The sequence below is a fragment of the Electrophorus electricus genome, chromosome 2 (assembly GCF_041902795.1).
Source record: "Electrophorus electricus isolate QZ-2024a chromosome 2, ASM4190279v1, whole genome shotgun sequence".
NCBI classification, from domain to species: Eukaryota; Metazoa; Chordata; class Actinopteri; order Gymnotiformes; family Gymnotidae; genus Electrophorus; species Electrophorus electricus.
The window spans coordinates 26,420,159-26,441,694 of record NC_137498.1 but is presented as its reverse complement, the minus strand read 5'-3'; the positions used below and the strand labels follow the sequence as shown (position 1 = coordinate 26,441,694).

Genomic DNA, 21,536 nt, shown 5'->3' with positions numbered 1-21,536 from the left:
AAGGAGTGAAGTTATTCAGGGCTTTGTAAGTAAGTAGGAGTATTTTAAATTGAATATGGTATTTTACAGAGAGCCAATGAAGATGTTGGAGAATGGGTGTAATATGATTGTAAGAGCAAGGTGGGTGAGAAGGTGGACAGGAGTTCTGAACCCTCTAAAGTCTGTGAACAGAAGAGGAGCTAATGCAGAATAGAAGAGAGTTGCAATAGGTCAAGGGGTTAGAGATGAAGGTGTGAATGAGGCATGACACAAAGTATGTCCTAAAGGAAGCATGTACACAATGAATAGGAGGGGCCCAAGAATGGATCCTTGAGTAACGAGATGTGGAAGAAGTATAGCCAGAGGGAAGGTAGCAAACATTTTTTCTCTCAGATATGATGTGAACCAGTCCAGGGCGAAGCAGTCAATGCCCAGCTCAAGCAGCCTAGACAGAAGGATGGAATGTCTTACTGTGTCAAAGGCTGTACTTAGATATAGCAGTAAAAGAATACAAAGAGCACCAGAATGCACAGACATGAGATCATTAGTGGCAGTTTAAGTGCTATGAAAGGGACAGAATCCAGACTGGAATGGCTCAAAGAGATTGTGGGTTTCCAAATACAAGATGTCTTCTATTGTCTTACAGGGATAAAATAGATCTAAAAGTAAAAAAAACAAACAAACAAAAAAAAACGTATGCAAGATGTCAACCAAGTGACAAAACACTCAGAGTTCAAGTGTAGCTTGAATCTATTAGTTTTAAAAAACAAAAAATATAAACAAGACCACTAGGCAGAGAATTATATTTAATTTTAAAGATAAACATGTTACAGGGATTCTGTACCTGCCCTATTACATCACAGCTGATTTCTGCTTACATAAGTTCAGTATGGGTTTAAAAAAAAAACAAACAAAAAAAGAAACACACACACACACAAATCAGGCATACAAAGAATGAGTTCTTTTTAACTTCACACTTATCACAAGAATAAATGAATATAGCATTGCACCAGTTTGCTGTATTTCAGTTGGCTGCAATAAAATAGCTGTTTATATAAAGTAAATTTGTCAGTATTCCTTCAATTTCCAAGAGTTAAACTGAATCAGTTTAAGCTTAGTTTTGGTTGTCTTCATTTCATCACATGCTCATTTGATTTACTATACTGAAGATTCATTTCTGCATCATTTCTTCACTTAATGTCTCTTCACACTAAGACATTAAGGTTGTTCTTAGATTTTCCTTACAGAATTAAGGCACTAATTATTTGATACTACACATTTCAAATTTTACAGTAACTAACTACACTGTTAGAGTTTTACAGAAGCTTTACACCAAAAGCAGTAGTTGGAAGTTTTACCTAATTTAATTAATGATCATCATGGTAATTGTATTTTGATTCAAAATGCAGCCATTGCTCCAAAAAGGAAGGAAAGTTCCACAAGATTAAACTAATCAAAATGTAAAAGTGAGCCTGAAAGGTTGTCGTCATTAGATCGTCTTTAGAAACCTGAGGACTTCTCAAAATTATTTGGTCATCTTTCTACAAATAAATAACCATATACATGTCTACTTGATCTGAAATGGGACTACCTTTCCCACTGTTTCCTCTATTCTCTCTCGTTAGCCAACTCTCAACATTGTTAAAACAATTATTCCCTACTGCCATTTTGCTTTCTCATTAACAGTTGCTTGTCTGTAGCGAAGACTCTGTCAGGATGGATGTGATGCTGCTCGAGTCAAAGTATCCATCCTCATCCTCAGAACTCAGAGTGGAGGCCACAGCTGGACGTCTCGTTTGCTGAATTTTCCTCCTGAAACACACACACACACACACACGATGCCAACTCAACAAAATCAATATGCGCAAAATATATGAATTTCCCAGTAGCCCCAGTCCGATCTATATATCCAATCAATATTAATCAGCAACAATCATTTTGCAGTGTAAAATCAAACCACAAAACATCCACTCTACAAGAACAAAGTGAAATGTAGAAAGTGTCATTGTAAGGGCATGGGTAAAATAAATGTATTCAAACATGATGTTTAGGCATGCTAATTCAAATTAAAATGAATGCAGCATCTAATTAAATGCTTCCACTCTGCAAAGCAAACTCAAATGCAGGTCATGTTAGTCTTGAAAGAAAATTACGGTGTTCAATACCTTTAAAAACAAAGCATTCTTCAAAGGACCTTTTTCAAGTAGAACAAAATAGTTATTTTAAGCAGCTTTATTTCAACCAGTAATAAAGCTCTTTGGGATGGATTTTGGGATGATGTAGGAGGTGTACAGACTTGAGCTCATTCTCCAGTGCGCTGACTTTGGCCTGAAGTGCCTCCTTCAGCAACTGCTGCTCCTCCAGTTCTCGCAGAACCTTTCGCCTCACGCCCTCCAGGCGCTCCACCTCCTCCTCGCTCTCATCCACCTGCCTTTTCAGGGACTTCACACGCAGGGAGAGCTACACACACAGACACACACAAAAATTCAAGCCAGTACACAAGCACCTGTGTAGAGAATACTAAGTGTTTGGAACTGCAGTGGGTGGATGAGTGAGTGAGTATTAATGTGTGTGTACCTGGTCTCTCTGTTCAGCATGGTGGTTTCTCTCCTGATCCAGTGTGGCACTGACATCCTTTAATTTTCGCTCCATCCTCCTTTGGGCTGCTAGAATGCTGTTCTTCTCCCTGATTATCCATTAGTACAGTATCCACTAGCAACTCAGTGTGCACACACTAGCAACTCCATGTCTACAATCCAGTTTTTCAATCACAAGAAAAAGTGCATTGATTTGTGCCGTGTGTGTGTGTGTGTGTGTGTTTAGGGGAGGTGTATACCTTTCCTCACTGCGTAACCGGTCCTCCAGCTCCTGGATCTTGCTCTCCAACAGGTTCACACCAACAGATGGTCGAGGCTGACCTTCCATATCGGTTATACGACTCCTCAGCTCCTTCACCTGTGGAGCGGATGCACAGAGGAGGAAGACATTTGCAAAGGCAAGCCAAACAGATGCAAGGGAAGTGAATCACGTCTCACATTTCACACAGATGAAACATGTACCACATTCACTTAAAATGTCCGGTCCATGTTCAGATAAAAAGTCCTGCCCTGATTTGTGTGTCTGTGTGCGTGCGTTTTTGTGTACTTGTCTTTCTAGTGAACTCTTGTCCATCTCAAGGTCGTGTCTGGCTGAGCGCTCTTGCATCAGTTCAGAGCGAAGTTGCTCCACCTTAAACAATGAAGGAGATAAACCCTGGGGATAAACAAAACTGGAGGAAAAGTGGCCATGACAATTTCTAAATATATAAACAGATGAGCAGCTTGTGGGATTCATATTAAACTGTAATATGCTGAGTGAGCAATTGAGTATCCTGGCACCTGTTCACGGCTGCGTGTGATGCGGTCATTCAGTAGTTCTTCTCCACTCTTTTCTTCATCCAGCTCAATCTCCAGAGACTTCACTTTGTCCTGAAAGGATGTACATGTATGCGCACACACACACACGTGCGCACACACACACTCTTTATGGAAGATACTACACAGATATTTGTGCAAGTTGTTCTGTGTAAGAATGCCAAAAGCTGAAATGTAATGTAATTTAATGGCTGAATATTGCTATGCATACACCTTAAATGTGACCTTTTAGTTTCTCATCTTAAAACACTCACTAGAACACTCCTACACCTCCAGCAACTGTCCTTAAAATGGAAAACTGTATGGAGGGGTAAAAGGAGGGAGAGTGAGACAGAATTTGCATGCACATAACCACACCCTGCCCCCACCTCTAGAATCCGGATCTCCCTGTTGCGATCCGTCTGGGAGGTCCTTTCTGTCTCCAGCTCACTCTCCAGGTGCTTGAGTCGGCTGCTCAGTAACTCCTTATCCAGCTGAGCACTCTCCCTCTCCTCAGAGCATGCCAACAGTTCCTTCTTCAGACGTGACACCTGACACACACACACACACACTCTTTTCTACAGTCTATGTGGAGTGCCAAAATTAAAGTTCCAAGCAAAAACATTTAATTGACAGTGTAATCAAGCACTAATAAATGAAAAAAGGCAAGCCACTGACTGGAACAGACAAAAACAAAAAAATAAATCCTTCAGATTGAAGCTTCCTCAAATCAAAATACTACAGAAATAAAAGTGGCTCTTTGCCCATGCAGGAGATTGCTGCCTCCCAGGACCACCAGAAGGGACCTGCATCTGAGAACTCGTGGATACAGGCCTGTGAATTACTGAGTAAACCTTGCAAAAACAAAAAAGAAAACAAGAATTGGGCAAATCTACCTAAAAAAAATGAGGTAGATTTCTGTTAAACAAGCTAAATAGCTAGCTACTTACATTAACCTATAGTTCATCATTAACCTAATAATGAAGTGAGCCACTAACAATGGGGGGTGGGGGGTGGGGGGTGGGGTCCAAGACTTAATTAGGGGGGACAGACTTCCACAACCCCACCCTGCCCCCAATTCCATCCATGTCCAGGAAACCACCAAGTAGTGTTAAGTTCCAGGTGCGCCTGTCCAGGTGTTGCTCTCAATCACTACGAACAGGTCTCTCTGAACTAGATTCAAGGAGAAGAACATCCAAATATATATTCATCAACCATAATCAGAAAAATGGTACACTGCAGTGGAGCATCTAGCCAATCAAAGTACAGTCAAGTCACTGGATCCTCCCCACCTTTCAGGACCATGGACAGGAGTTTGGGCACTGCAAGGATGTCCTAAAAGGGCAGCACCTCAAAACAAAAATCCAGAGAGTGGTGTCCAACCTCAACATGGCTGCAGAGCACTCAATAATCGCAGCTGCACCAAACCAAGACCAGAGCTTTCTTTGGCTTGACACATCAGTTGCAGATTTCACAGACAAAAGCCAAGGCTGTGGTTTTTATGCACAGCTGCAGCTGAGAAGGTGCCATACCACTGCTTCACAACACTCACCACTAGAAATTAAAAGCATTCTCCAGGGTTTGTTGCACTGACTTCCCACTGTGTGCTCATGCTACACTACTGTTTTGAAGAATCAGGTACAATAGGGAGAAACGGGCTGAATTTAGTAATTCAGAGTATAGGCCAATACTGGGAGATGCTTCCTGTAGACTAACAACAAGTGACGCAAGTTGATGCCACTTGAATTTCCCTATAACTGTCTCTTGGAGAAAAGGCCATGGTGTCAGTGACAGCAACACAGATGTAAAACACACCAAGCACAAGGTTTATGGTTAGCTGTCAGCAAGGGGTAGACATGCAGGCAGAACATGACCCCTTCACCTCTTCCTGCAGTGATTTGAGGCTGCCCTGCGCCCTCTGTAGATCTGTTAGACGCTCCTTGCTCAACCTCAGAGCCTCCTGCAGCTCTCGGCGTGCGCGATCCCGAAACTCATCCAGCTGAGATTGCAGTGCGTGCACAGACAGGCGGGAATCCCCCATCATCGCCTCCATCTGAAAGGCATGAGGCACACAGCATGGCCTTGATGTGACAAATGACTGAGCAAATATTGTTAACAAAAGGTTGTTTTAGCAAATGTGTTTCAAAAGTTAAACATGCACTCAAAAAATGTCCTGAAATGTCCTGATATAATGAAATTTTACTGGTATCCTAAGGACATCTGGAAACACAACAGACAAATGAAAATCACCTGCACATACTCGCTCACCTCTTTGTTCATCTTATCCAGTGCTCGGTCAAGCAATCTCTTCTGCTCTTCTAAGTCGGATTTGCTGCGGCGCAGAGACTCCCTCTCCTTTTCTCGTTCCTCCACTCGCCGGCTGAGCTCCTCTTTCTCCTGCCCCAGTCGGGATGATGTACGCCGGACTTCATCCAGCTGGATACGCAGGCTGCGGTTTTCCTCTTCAAGAACCTCCGAATTGCTACTGCTGCTACCCGATTGCAGTCGGGACTAGACCAACAAAGGAAAAAAAAAGTGGGATAGGGGAGGCAAAATGTTTGTAATTTCGTGGAAGACAAGTATTGAGACTATACTCTGTCCTGGCTGCTAGATGGTGGAATGTACTTCCACTTGCTGTCCAGATAGCAGAGTCCCTTGCAGTATTAAAACGCAGACTGAAGACCCATCTGTTCGTGGAATATTTAAATGACCACTTACCCTGCTCCTATGTTGTTTAACCGAAACTAGTACTTATTGTAGGGTATTGTTTACTATATCAATGTTGACTAACAAACTAGTATTTATTGTTGTCTTAGATAGAGCTTATGTATTTTGTACTTCTAGGCATCAGCATTGATACTTGTATTTCTACAGTATTCTAGTTAATTGGTATATTGGTCTCCAACCTACTGTACTGGCTAGGATGTGTTCTATGAGTAAATGACAAAGCAATTTTGTAAGTTGCTTTGGATAAGAGCATCTGCTAAATGCCATAAACGTAAATGTAATTGCAATTGGTTGCTCTTGACCACATGCATGTTCTTTATTTTTTGCTTTCTTAATTATGCATTTAAGCTAGTATCTCCTGCCATATGCATGTTTTACCATGCGGGCTAGTCTCTCTCTAAGGCGAGTGTTGGCCTCTTCAAGTTCCAGACTATTCTCTTTGGTGGTGCCAACATCTTGAGCTGAGGATGGTAACTGGAGCAGGGGAGACAAGGACATGTTGGGGAGGGCAGACAAAATAAGAATAATTAAAAAAAAAACTGCTCAGAGTAATGATATATTAAATACTGTGACAGAGATCTGTTATAAGGTTTCAGGTATGTGTCACAAAGGATTATACAGTTTAAAGCAAATATAAAACAAATGCAGCAATGATGAATTAACACTACAGCAATAAAAGCAATTAGCTGGTTCAGTAAACCTGTTGTGTCTTCTCAAGCAATTTGGCAAGTTCCTCTTTGTCCTTCTTTGACTGGTCCATCAGTCTTTCAATCTCAGACTTCAGCTCCAGTTCTTTGTCCTCATTCATCTTCTTCGAAGACCTAAGCTCCTCCTTCTTCAACTGCTCGGCAAGTTTTAACTGTGCTTGGTCTAAATCCCTGCGACAATGCTGTAGCTCCTGAGTATAAAAAAACATAAAATGTTGACATTTAATTGAAAAATCCCATGAAAATAATGTTTTACATATACAACTTGAATATGTATTTAAATTTACATCATAAAATCAGCTTATAGTGACCATCATGACATCATGTGGTCAAAAATTGTTTTATGATGTTACAGAATTAGGCTCAACTGAATAAAAAAAAGTTTCAAAACATCAGAGCAAATGTAGGTGATTTATGTACTGAATATTTCAGCTAAAGTCTTTACATCCTGACAGCTATCATTTGCTTGGAGAAAAGAAAATGGCCTCTGTGACTGCCCTGGGTTAATCAGCACCTAAATATTTTAATGTGCTCTGGCTCCATTAACCAAGCAGGAAAGATTGCTGCAAAGTGGCAGTTCTCCATCCCCGTCAATTATTTTGTGGGAGCACATAGTACATAGGGAGGTAAACTAATCACTAAACATTCATGCCTTTGCTCGGTGTAAGTGCTTATGTAGTCCTCAAAATATATAAATTAACTAATGAAATGATCCATGTTCAAGATTATATATAAATAAAGGACATTTTTTATGCAATCTGTATGGCCCATGCTTTATCCATACTGAAAAATGATTTCTGTGATATCATCTGTCAATACATGTAAAAGGTCCAACTGCTATCAAAGGACTTCTACAATTAAATTTATAGAAATGTATAAATGAAATGGAATGAAAAATTAAGAAAAAAAATACTTCAGCACATATAAGCATAAATATAAATATATCCTTTATGTTTATATAACAGTTTAGTTAATGCATTATGTCTACATATGCCTAGGAGGCAGGTGATGTGTGGGTGCGTGTGTGTGTTACCTGAGCTAACGGATGGGAGTCTGTCTCACACGTCTCCCTCATCCTGAGCAGCTTCTCCTCCATCTCCTTCTTTTCCTGCTGAGCCTGCAGCAGCCTACACAAAGCCAACACACTCAAGTATTACAGCACAAATGAGCATCACCAGGCTGAACACAACACATTACAGGCAATCGCTTCAAAACTATATACTACACACACAGTCCTTGAAATTTATGAATCATAAGGCCATTTTTTTATTTCTTTAATAAATGTACATTTTCAAGGAATAAAATACAATGCAAAACACATACACATACATATGTGTGTGTTTATATGTATATATATATATATATATATATATATATATATATATATATATATATATATATATATATATATATATATATATATATGAGAGCGAGGGGGTTAGCGTGAGTATGGTATACATACATAGAGTGACTATGGTGTGTGTGTGTGTGTGTGTAATATGCATGCATCTGGATGTATGTGTAGATACACACACACACACACACACACACACACACACACACACACACACACACGTTCTGCAAATTACCATTGTATTTTATTCCTATAAAATACAATATATGATTTTAATCGAAGTACCCAGATTTACTTGATGCACATATGCATGCACACAATTTTTCCATTTTGTAATTAGCTATGAAGTGGGTAACCATTTGGTTAGCAAAAGTCACTTAAATCAAATATGATTTATTAGGTTAGTGATAAATAATCTTGTGATTTAATTTTGATGAGGAGAAACTTGTGTGATTATAATTCCCGACCTTAATAATTCAGTGTGATTTCAACTGATTCAGTTATTTTTTGTCAACAACCACAATAGTAAACAGTTCTCTGATCATGAGAAGCATTAATAAGAAAGGCCAGATTCATTCAATGTGTATTAAAACCCACAAAAATCGAATACAACAACCTTTAACTAATACAAACAAAATAACTCAAACTAGTCAAAGGCTGCATTACTTGTTTTGTTAAAGGAGCAATACATAGGATTTTCCTCATTATAAAATAATTATGATTATATAATAAAATTAAATAACAGTTCCTTATACAAAAAAACCCCCCAAATATATATATATATATATATATATTTTTTTTTTTTTTTTTTTTTTTTTGGGGGGGGTTCAGGTCATTAGAGTGACCATGACATACAGCAGTGCACCAAGTTAGAAGCTGAACAGGAAAATATTGTGTATTGCTTCTTATAATAAGTCAATCAGGCCCTGCAATGCATCTACAGATCTCTCTCACTTTTGAAATGCGCTGTGCTGCCCTTGCCTGGCAAACAGAAACCAGAGGTGCATTAGTCATGCATTAGGAAACACAAACCAAGAAGCATTCAATACAAAAAACACACATTATATGACCACATAACACAACAGATGTCTGCAATTACTGAATAGAAAATTAAGGACAATTCTCAGAGCTGAAACACTAAGGCTAATTTCTTGCAGCTGGTCCAAATCTATAATAGCATTATTTTTTAGTTGATGGTTTACTCGTTCTCAAATATTGCCTAGTGGATATGCCACATTTTTTGCTATGAAATTATCTTTCTGGTAAGTTGCTTATTAGACTGGACCGCACTCTCCTTTTCATAAGATTCTGTGTGGCAAAAGAAGCCACATTTTATTACAATGATTTCAGATTTTAGACTGACCATAATTCCCCAAACAGTTTCATCCTGCTTTGGTCAATGGAGGGAGTGCTAATTCAAAATAGAATCTCCATCATCATATAATCTGAGTCCGAAAAACTGCCTGCTAAAGAATTAATTCTTGGGATACAAAAAGTTTTATTACTACATACTAATTGTAATTGAAACTACTCTATGAGAGCTGAACCATACTATGCAAGCATTACAGAGACATATTTGTGTTGAGAGAACAAACAGGACAATGCTCAAATATTAGCACCCATGAACTAAAGCCATTATCTGACAACTTGTTTGCTTTAAGTAGCTACGATGCAAGTCAAAGGAAAGAGATTGGACCTTTTTGCCTAGAAGATGACAGGATGGGTTGGGCCTTGGATAAGCCCTTCCAGCCTACAAACTATTCAGGGTGGAGCTGTTAGACATACAAATGAATTGACAGTATCTCTTCAGAGGTTATAGACAATAGTGACTAATACACTGGAAGAGCCCTACCAGTAAGTTGTGTATACATATGATAACATTTAAACATGGTTCTAAGAAGCAAAAAGATCTGCTACACCTTTAATAAACATTAGGCTGAACTTTGGCTTTACTTACGCATTCTATCCTCATCCAGACACTCGGCAACGATACTTGAACACAAACTGAAAGTGCCCTCTCAGTGGGAAGCTCAATCTTTGAAATACCATAGGGTCCCTGGACCGTTACAGATTACTTTACTGTATGTGAACTGGGTCCCATATACATAAAGATTACAGTTGAGTGCAAGAGCAGTCAGACCGTTTGGGTCTGGTTGAAAATATCAGTACTGGAGTTGCCACAGACATCAGGGGTTTTGGTTTGTTTGAGGTCATCCTGTAACATAACTACAGTTGGGCTTGAGATCAGGAATGCCAGTGTGCCTCATAGCATCTGCCTAATACTGTGTGCTTTTCACCGTTTTCACTGCTTGGCGCCAAAGGGCCTTCCCAGCTATTTTAACGTTACAACATGTTATATAAATTTGTGCAAAGTGGGGAGACTCACTCTTGTTTGACTGATATCATCTGCTCGCTCCAACAATCACCCTGTTCCTTGTAGCTGTCTAGCTCCTCCTCTAGGGCCAGAATGGAAGCGTTCACCTTCTGACGCTCCTCCTCGATCTCCCGCTGTGACTAAGAGAGATGGGGAAGAAAACCAATGAGGTCTATCTTAGACCCAGCCCAGCTGTTGTGCTTTCATTTTCCTACAATCAAGAACTACTGGACAGAACTCATCTGAGTAAAGTGTGCACTGTATAGATTAAATATCTTCAATAAATTGAGCAGCCTATAATGGACTAAAAACTGTGTGTGTGTGTGTGTGTGTGTGTGTGTGTGTGTGTGTGTACCTGTGACACATGCTCCATGCTCTGTCGGAGGGCCTCCATATCTTGCCTATACTGCTCTCTCAGCGCCTCCATCTCTTTGTCATGAGAGGCCACCTCATCCTTCAGTGCCCCCTTCAGAGCGGTGAGCTCCCTCTCCCTCATACGCAGAATCTCCTCCTGCTTCTGCCGCAACATCACCGCCTCGGACATCTCTGCCTGGACCGCCATCAAGTCCTGCCGACACACACACGATCCTGAATTACAGAGGGCGGCTTGTGTATATGTTTTTGTACATCAGTTTGAGGATATGTTTACGTGAACAATAATATGCATGATTCACTTTTCTTGCTTCGATGCACTTCCAAATATTAAGGAAAATTTTGCTTATGAAGTAATCACATGCCACAATATAGTAATCACATGCCACAATATAGCCCAACTGTTGGACATGTCTTCCAATGTCTACAGAATGGTCCACATGCTGTTTCGTGGGTGTATCTTTGTGTGTGTGTGTGTGTGTGTGTGTACCATGTGCAGCGAGTCTGTCCGAGTATTCTCCAATACTCTCCTGAGCTGCTCCTGCAGTTGAGCCAGCTCATCCTCTTGCTGATGTAAGCAAGACTCCACCCCCTCCTTCTCCATGCGCAGCTCCACCAGTCTGAGCACAGAAAGTCAAGCCACCAGTGCCAAGAATTTCTTGTTGTTGTGTTACATTTTTCTTAAAGTCATCCATCACTATAGAACACTATAAACATTATAGAATAGGGTGTGTGTTACGTGCACACACATGTGCACCCCTCACACATTTGTTGTTCTTACTGGTCCTGAGCAAGCCCTAGTTCTCTCTTGATCTGGTCCAGCTGCTGTTGTAGCTGCTTGGTCTTCCTCTCATTCTCCGCTGGCACAGTCTTCACACCATACTCTCCCGGTGTTGTCTGCGGAACCCACAAACATACAACTTCAAATATTCAGACCAGGTACACCATTTAGTATCACAAGATTCCGCACTAACCAAAAAATAAAAATGACATACAGCATGAATTTTGACTGACCAAATATGCTTCCTTGGACAAAACTGACCAAATGATACTAGAAATGAATACAATAACTAATTAGACTAATGTTATTGTATAAAATATATGAACTATATAAAGGCTCCTAGATTTCACTGATTTTTTTTAAAGCCATCATTGTATACAATAACGTTCTAGAGCCATATGTGAACATATACACACTTTAGTCACCCGTCTCTTGCTAGGTTTCAATAGGAACAGCTGGCTGGGCCAACCCTGCCCTACAGATGTATGTTCTGTTGCCACTGCTGTCATAGCAACCACATTTTGACTACCATGCACCTGTTTTGCAGCAGGATCATATGCTGGTGACAGGAAATGCATTGCTCCAATTGTCAATTTTTACCCAATAATGTCTAAAACGTAAACTGATACGGATCTAAACACGATGAGGTCTGTGCACTGACGGCAACAAAATATTACCTCTAAAAATAAATGATAGGAAATTTTTTTTAAATATATTATATATATATAAATAAAAGGAAGTATAAAAGAAGATCATTACGCTCACTGAAGATGGATAAGCTTTAAGTATCCATTACATAATCTAACACTATAATACTATAATAATAATAATAATAATAATAATAATATAATAATAATAGACCTCTGGGCCCAAACTGTCACTTGTAAGTGCATATCATTGTGCAAATAAAATAAAAAGTAAAATACAGTAAAATACAGTAAAATACTACTGTACACTGAAACGACGGAGAGAATCAACAGAAAATGTATCACATGTAAAAATGAACTTCTCTAAGACTGCTATAAATACTCTATACTTAAACATCACTGAACACATTTAAAATGATACAATGTGTCTCCACTTCTAAAAAGCTAAAATATGTTACTTAAATAATTGTCCCAGAATTGACATGTCATTAACAAGTAAAACTCTGAAACAACCAACCTCTGTGCATTATTGTCTTTTCTACCACCATTACATTACAAGGCAAATTTATTAGATATTGTGGGAAAGTTAAACAGCTTCTGCACATATTAAAGTTAAAATAGTTACTCATTCATTTGTAAAACCAGCCCAAGGACTAAAAGCCTGATTCAGACCTAGTGCAGACACTGAACACCATGAGATGCCAAGCACTGTGGGCTTCAGATTGTCCACATTGCTCATTGTTCACATCTCTTGCACCACTCTACTTGGCAATTGTGTACTTTAACCCCAGAGCTAGGACAGCCCTGTTGGGCAAAGCTGCTCAAGCAGGAAGCCTGAAGCTTCCCAATGTAAACACACACACAGCTAAACATCAACAGAGCTGGATAGAAGTACTGGTGTTGATCACTGAAGATGAACGAGAAGTCCAAGAGGACAAAAGGACACCAGAGGTACTAGCAATGAGAAAGGCTGGCATCCACTTCACCAAAGCCCACAAGTACACGTGGGAAAGCATCATGTATGGTCACATGCTGGCACATACTCCTTCCACTCCTCAGTGCATGTGACCCCACAGTCACTTTGCTCTTTTACATTTTGCTCTTGTATAAGACCAGCTATGTATATACTGAGAAACATCCATTTAAAGGACAGCTAAACTTATTTATGTCAGACAAGCTTTTCACTAATAAGTTATAACCAAGTGCTGTGCCTTGTTTTGGTGGGCTAATTCACCTCAATATTGGTCTTCAGAGCCAGAAAATAGGATTGCCATCACAAAGTCATTGATACTTCAAGATGGACACATGAGAGCAGCAGCACTGATGATAAGCCTCCCCTCAAAAGTTATTGGTTCCTGGTCTAACGCTATTATTGATGTAGCACAAGGACTCTTAACTACGAGCTCCTAATCAGTTTTCCTTATTAGGGCAGCAGTTGCCAAGTTACTGTAGGTGGGATGATCCATATATGGGAGAAGCAATAGTGAAGCAATACTACAACACGCACGCGCACACACACACACACTTCTTGATGTAGCTTCCTCTTTTACACATGCTGACAAAAGAGGCCCAGTTCCACTGAGCTCTGGAGAAGGCAAATGACTCAGGTGAATACAAGCATGTTAACCTTTATCCCACTGAAGCACTCCTGAATGAGGCTGACTTTGCGTCTCAGGGAAACATCACTCTCAGTAGACCTGATGGGGTGGGAGAAAAAGGAGAAATGAATAACAATGAGTCAAACACTTTTTCAAAAGGCTGAGGTATCTGTTAAAAGGGATTTTTTCAGAAAAAGGACAGTTTTGGCTAAGATAAATCATGGCCCAACTGAAAATAGCCCAACTAAAAAAAGGTAAAGTAATTTAATTGTGATTGAGAGGTAAACAAAAAATGGCAATTTGCTTACACTGGAAAAGTAAGACTGCATTTGTAATGGTTACTCATTTGTTTTAGAGGGGAAAAAAGGACTAGTTTACCCATCTTGGAGGATGTTGTAAATGGCTTGTTTGAGTTGGGCTTCCTCTCCATACATGGAATTTGTATTCTGACTTTGGCTCTTCAGAAGTTCAGGAGCCACCTGAAAGAGGAGAATAGAGGCTTCAGAGGTACTGGCACATCACATGTGTTCACTATATGAGTATCAGAGAGGGTTACTGAAGACATTTGGCAAAAGTAGAACTCGGTTATTAAAAATGAAAAGGCAGCTCCCTCTGGGGGTGCCAGATACCCCTGAACAGCTTATAAAATAACCAATGCCAGAGTCTAGGCAAAGGGTTAGCTGGCTATCTCTGCCATTGTAGCAGATTCATTTCATTCATGTGTTAACAGAATGTTGGCAGAGTAAACAAATGTTTATGGTTAGTTGACTAGTTAGGATGAAACCTTCATACAAAGTGAGCATATTATAACCAGAAATATATACAGGTATAAAAAGAAATATTTAAAGACAAAAAAAAACAAAAACATTAGATTTTATTGTATATTGTTCTTTTGTTTATACAATAGCAATAATATAATCTAAGAATTCAACATCTCAAAAAAACAAATCATTTAACACACTTATCGATTTATATATTAAATCCATTTTATTTTCGATGAGTGATTTTAAAGACAACCTAATTTTTTTTAATCAGGTAGAAACTACAGCTCCAAGTTGCACTGGATATAACTATTGTATTATTCCAAAGGTCTGCTAAAAGGAGAGAAAGGCCATGATGCGACCCAGTGGCCATGTGCTATGGTAGACCCACACTGCCTGCCAAACAAAAGCAAAGGACTATAGCAGACCCATAATACAGTGATGCAGTTTCAGGAAATTCTTCATAAATGCTTTAAATGCTACCCTACACAAGCTATATAAACACTTACATGCTTCTTTAATATAGAAGGTGGTGTTTCCATAGCAACAGACGTTTTTGGTGACAGACAGAACGTAGGTGGCTTTGATGCAGAAACAGCAGGCACCTTGGCCACTGATGCAGAACCCCGTCCGAGACTGCTGTAGGTTGTTGGCGTGGGGGACTTGAGGGTGCAGGTCGACTTTGTGGTAGCAATGGGAGCATACGGGTTTATAGTTGGTGATGGTGGAGGCTGTTCTTGAGGCTCCTTATGAGAATCTAAGCTGCGAGAACGCCGTCGCTCATCAAACTGTAGATGTGTTCGAGCTCCAGAGCGTCCTCTAGTCTGGCTGGGCATGCCAGAAGTGGCATTGCTTGGGCCACTGTTATTGAACTTACTGATGAGTTTATTAATGGGAGCTAAAGATTTGGTGTCAATGGCTTCACCTGTAGGCTCAACAGATGCTGGAGGCTCAGAAAAAGCCTCAGCTGATGTATACTGACTGACCTGTTTTCCAGTCACAGGCCAATTCGACTCAGCTCCACCATTACCAATCTGGCCAACCCGCCTCAGCCCCGCTTCATTCAGTCCTCCAAAGTCTTTCTTCTCCAAATCACTGGCTGGAGGAGTGGAGGTGGGGCACTCTTCTGAGCCTCCCTCGCCTTCCCCATGACTCCCTGCCTGTCCATCACCAGGTGGCCTCCTCAAAATGTTCCCAAATTCAGAAGCAGATTCCTCAGATGGTGAACTTGCTTGCCCAAATGGTCGATATGGGTCCTTGGGAGTCTGTGCCCTATCTCTCTGCCCTCGAGGCAAGCTGATGAAGGGGGAAGAATGTCCCGAGGCTGGAATCTGATCTGGGGGCTGTGTCTTTAGCTGTACCCCATAAGAGTCCCCCTTCTCCCCATCCTTCAGCACAACGTAGGGCTGCCCCGAGATACCCTGAACCCTCACTGCCACTCCATACTTGGAGGATGGAGGGGTTCCGCTGCCTCCAGCACTTCCACCGACACCACGACTCCTCTCCACGTAACCTCCACCTGTGTCGTCCAGGTCCTTGATGAAGCGTATTTGAACACCGTAGTCCAGAGGAGGCTTTCTGTCTGCTGAGGGGGAACTCATTGTGGCTCGCTGTGAACATGAGATTAAAAAAGAACATTAAAAAAAGAATGAACTCTTGTTCTATTAGACAGAATTCAGTAACAGTGTAGAACAATGATGTGGGTACAGGCTGTTCTTCTTGCTCAGTCTCAAATAACGCAGGCTACATGCAAGACTGAGTCAGCTTAGAAGCATGTTTGTTTAGGTCCATGTTTTTTGCGCCTACGGCCACCATAAATATCCAAAGGATGAAGAGAAAATAAATGTAAACTGATCCCCTTGGAACATGAGACTGAACAGACAACTCCTTTCAGTGTCAAAATGCAGCGCACGGGAACAACGCAATGCAAACTTTTTTTTTTCTCTAACTCAGTAGACAGTATTACAGGATCACCCAGACTCAAAAAGGCAAGATTTAATATTAATGATGATTTCCTGTTATCAAGTATCATAACTGAAGACAATAACAACTATTGAAAATTTAAATCAACATTGCAAACAGGATACTTTTACATTCAGTTCTCAGTGGATGTCATCTGCTGCACATGTCTGAGAGTTATGAATATTGTTCCAGCGGGTAGGAAGGAGTCCTCTTTTCCTGCAATGCTATCTAGTCAAAGATGCTCATCAAGCCAGACAAAAAAATAAAATTAAAAAAAAAGAACTGCGCTCAGCAGTTAGCACTTTCTGCCTGTGTTTAATCCCCTAGGACACTGCACAGGCAGAGGTTCAAGAAGATTCACTGACTAGCTTCATAGGAAGTATGGGTGGAACTAAGTTTTAACCCTCACCCTCTCAGACTGGTATCCATCATAGAAGAGATGGCAAAGAATAATAAAAAATGTATCAAATTAAATAAAATAAGTGCTGATATTACCTTGGTCATTTTTACTGTAAGACTCAAATCTAACAACATAATTTCATATTCATAAAAAACAATGATGAAAATCTTCCATGCTTGTAAATTAAAAGTTACAGCTCTGCCAATGGAAGAGTATAAAGCCTTATTCTCACATGCCACCTAATCTGTGAAACTGCCCTTTGCCAAATCACTTTATTTAAAAAATATTGAATACTTGCAAGTGGCTTGGAGCAGACTCACTTGGGTATATATGATGTTTAGGCTCCAACTACTATAGATCCCACTACTGGTTAACCAGCATCTACTGCTGAATATTTAAGTTCAATATGTCTGTCATGTGATCAGAGAGAGAGAAAGACAGACAGTGTAGCAGTGGGTCTGATCCAGTTCTGGTACATTACAGGTTAATCCCCATCTCTGTTTCTTGACTGCAGGTTCATACAATAAACATAAAAATCAATCAAAAATAAATCTCGAAAACTCAAAATAAGATTGTGTTTGTGAATTCATTAATCAATTTGCTCTTAGAAAAGAAAAAAAAAGCCACCTAGAGGTTTCCCAGGTGTAGAAGGCCTGGGAAATACTCATCCTAATGTCCTAAAGCATCCGAGCAGAAAACATCTGCAGTTATGCAGTGGGGGGCTCACTCTCTCCCCATCTAATCTTCCTATTCTGTTTATCTTTTCCACTTGTTAGATCACAATGTTTTTCTTCCCCCATGGTACATATGTGCTTGCAACCTCTGCTATCTGGCTTTGGTTCAAGTGTGTGTGTGTGTGTTTGTGTGTGTGTGTGTGTGTATATATCTGCCAGAACTGGCCCTGAGACTTATACAGTTACAATGACCAGCATTTAGGAATCTTGGCTGTCAATTAGTAACCAACTGTTAGTGGGGAGGGGGATTACAACATTACAAGAAGTACTCTGGTGAGGTGTTTGTGAGGCTGATGAACACCAAGTCAGCCATTGTCTTGCACACACAGTCAGAATTCCAGACATTCTCACTGCACATACACTGCTGCATGGGTTCAATGAAGACAGTTAGGAGAGTGACACTGTAGTGTCCTAAAAGAGGACGGATGGTATGTGAATGCTAAGACCTCAGGATAGGGCATGATTCCAAAAGCAGCATGCAAGCGAAGGTCACAATCATTAACCAATCCTCTATTTCTCCAAATGTTGTTCCCAAATCTCCAAACGCTAAGCCATGCTTTTCCCAGTAGTAAAGAAAAGAAAAGCAGGTGGTCTTTGGAAAACCAAACATTTAAACATCAGTGGGAAACACAAGGTGTTTAGCATACAAGATCATAATCACAATTTAAAGATTCTCTCTTAAATGCCAAACATTTGTTACTAATTGACACTACAGAAACAATACAACTAAGAAATGTCACAGTTACAAAAAAGTAATAGGTGCGGAAATATGTATAGCTGACGAGGCATATTTTCCCCCCAGAAACTGAATTTGCCTTCTGTTTTGAATACACAAGCTGTTGCCAGATAAGGCACTCCATGCCAACCTCATGATCTTTTTATGGGAAAGAGAGTCACACCAACTCCTGTTTCTGGTCCATCTGTGGTTTCACAAGATCTGTCTCCAGTCTCAAACCACTTCTGTTCAGGTTTCTTTTTGGTCATTGTCAGGTTTGTATTTACTTTCATATAGACATTGATATGAGGTACAAAGTTTCCTTATTTTAAAAGTAACATTAGCCTCCATATGATTTTCACAAACCTGAGCTCAGACCTGGCATCAGAAATTTTTCTGTCATCATCAGAAGGAATGTCACTGGACCCGAAGATCGAGTCTCAGTATCAGGTTCAGGCCTGTGGACATGACGTGAATGAGTGGTCGAAACGACGCACAGACTCATTTCCCTTTCCAGTATTCACAGATGTAAACTATGTAATCTGACGAACTTTACAATGTCATTACCCAGTGAGTGCAACTACACAATATAAAGATATATTACTGCAACATAAAATTAGATCTTGTCAGAGGTTTGTAATGTCATTAATGCAGCAGTCTCTATTAAGCCCTCTAGGCATTTTACACCTGTGGGAGCCATTAATTCTGAGCAAACGGAAATTCTGTTTTTGATTTTGATCAAATGAAGCCTAAGGGTATTTTTCTTTCTATGGTTTAGAAAAACTCCACGTCCTCCAGACATGCGACTTTTCCACAACACTGCACAATTTAATTGCGTCATACCAATCCAGCAGGTCTGTCAGTATCGGTGGGAGCGAAACCCAATGCTTGTTTGAAAGACTGAAACGCTACCTTATTCAAAGCTAGGCGATGTTTTTTCAACATCACTATTCGCATGCGAAAGCTGTAATTATATAAATATGTTATAAAATAGATCTAATTTTATTTCTATCTTATTGTAAGGTCGTATACTGGTTGCAGATTAAACGGTCAACTTTAAACACGTAATTGCCCGGGCCTAAACACATTAGAATGAATATTGTCACATGGTCCAAGTCTACGAAGGTGGGATATCATTTTCAAAACATTAGTTTACACTACATCTATGATTCAAGTTTTTAAAAGGGTTGTTAGGCTTTAAACACAAGAAAGCTACATTACTGTTGTGAACCCCCAAGCAGAGTATTTTCTTTGTCATTAGCAGCACATAGCAATCTCAATAGCAAGACACCCTCAAAGCAACAGGTGACCAGTTTGATCAGCAAACACGGGTAAAGGTAGACGCAATGCAAGGATAAAACTAGATTTAATGGCATTCTAGCGATTGGCTACCAATGATTTTTGGTATGTACGTGCTACCAGGTATAAACACAGACAAGACCAGGCAACCCAGCACGGGTAAACATTAGCGTTCCATTTGCTTACCAGAAAGACTATCCCAGTCTTCAGGTTATGGCGACCAATGGCGAAATCAGTTTCCCCTTGAATGTTTCAACATGTCTATTGAAAATGTTCGTTTTGAAAGAGGATTGAGAGTTCATGCACCCCGATGTCAGTCTTAAAAAAAAAAAAAAACAAAAAAAAAAACTCCAGGACAACCTGTTGCATTTGCGTCAGCCATCTCTTAACCCGCCTCCCGAAATCCCCGATTGGCTATAAATGGTTTAAAGACTGCGTGCAAGCACAAGTTATTGGCTAATACATAAATTCCAGTATTAATCGCTCTTTTCGGGTACCTGTTGTTTATCCCAAAGTAATGTAAAGACAATTTACATTCAGAGTTTGTTTTTTTGGCTTAAGATATTTGCTAAGTGAAAGACAAAAACCCCATCCCCCCTTAATCTATATCCTAAAGCCATACGATATGTCACACGGGCATTTATGATCTAGACCTAGGGTAACATAAGGTTTAGACAATATGGGGTATATCATGAGACCTCATGGTCTTCTTAGTTTACATCTTACTGACAGAAAAACACCGGAGCTAGGAAAAAGGCATAAGATAGGCGATAGCACCAGCGAGGAATGTCTTAAAGGTGCCGGACGTTTTGTTAATTATACTGAGTTAGGAGTCAGAAATCATTACGAGACAATGTCAAACGAGACAAATATACAAAAGTAGATTTTTTAAAATCCCTACTCGAAACACAGGACATGATGTCACAAGATGTATCCCTAAACATCATGTGAGTGGACAGAGTTGTAGCGAAAATGAGCAGTGGGAAAACATGGAGCAATGAGGAGGTAAAATTCCTCATTAATATTTGGTCTAATGAGCATATCAGTACTTAGGCACAAAAATGTTTAAAAATTCAAAATGCAGTTGGCAGTGGTTGAAATCCTTGTGCTGTTTTGCATCCCTAATGCATTTTGCCAGGTCTTCAACAGGTAAAGATAACACCTCACATACACAAACCCCACATGAGCAATTAGCACAGCATAGTGCCCTGTTTTCGTTTAGTTTGCATTATCATAGTTATTGCTGCAAAATATGCAGCATAAAAGTTGTTTACATCTTTTGGTCCGATGGTAAATATGTAAGTGTGAAGACTAAGCAAACCAGAGCTAAAAAGCAACAATATATCATTTTCTGCTTTTGTTGGCAACAAGGGAACCAAACTACAAATATAAACAAGTGCAATAAATTGGATTATTATTATTATTATTATTATTATTATTATTATTATTATTATTATTATTATTATTATTTTGTTCTGGATTACTTATTTTTTGTTCTAATTCTTCAGAAACATAACTTTAAACTAAAGTAAATCTTGCTAAATGACAACAGAATTTTTTTTATTTTGCATTGTTTGTATAAAAGGTAAAAGTAGAGATAGCTATGTCTGAAGGGTCAGCACACAAAACTGAGACAAGACAATGCACAACCATATTTATTCATATATTTCATGTGTATTTTATGAAATGGTTGTATAAAATATCTTGCTGCAAAAGTAGCTTATTTGGATGATA

General features: G+C 39.7%; 1 protein-coding gene across 4 annotated transcripts; it reads right to left on the bottom strand.

Moving 5' to 3' along the window:
- Nucleotides 1-770: 770 nt before the first annotated feature.
- Nucleotides 771-20,146, bottom strand: cgnb (cingulin b). Of its 4 annotated transcripts, XM_027002352.3 has the most exons (22): nucleotides 19,989-20,146; nucleotides 15,202-16,302; nucleotides 14,310-14,410; nucleotides 13,961-14,030; nucleotides 11,687-11,802; nucleotides 11,396-11,525; nucleotides 10,889-11,101; nucleotides 10,546-10,673; nucleotides 9,114-9,140; nucleotides 7,839-7,932; nucleotides 6,799-6,996; nucleotides 6,477-6,572; nucleotides 5,640-5,882; nucleotides 5,254-5,424; nucleotides 3,761-3,922; nucleotides 3,357-3,446; nucleotides 3,124-3,207; nucleotides 2,816-2,934; nucleotides 2,557-2,665; nucleotides 2,276-2,439; nucleotides 2,145-2,173; nucleotides 771-1,791 (listed from the first exon to the last, which is right to left on the bottom strand). In XM_027002352.3, the coding sequence occupies exons 2-22, from the start codon at nucleotides 16,291-16,293 to the stop codon at nucleotides 1,745-1,747; spliced, it is 3,483 nt and encodes a 1,160-aa protein (XP_026858153.2). In that variant the 5' UTR covers nucleotides 16,294-16,302; nucleotides 19,989-20,146; the 3' UTR covers nucleotides 771-1,744. The 4 variants fall into 4 exon arrangements, with proteins under 4 accessions (XP_026858153.2, XP_026858150.2, XP_081553181.1 ...); XM_027002349.3 differs by lacking the exon at nucleotides 2,145-2,173; XM_081697055.1 differs by lacking the exons at nucleotides 2,145-2,173; nucleotides 19,989-20,146 and adding an exon at nucleotides 18,870-19,012.
- Nucleotides 20,147-21,536: the final 1,390 nt, after the last annotated feature.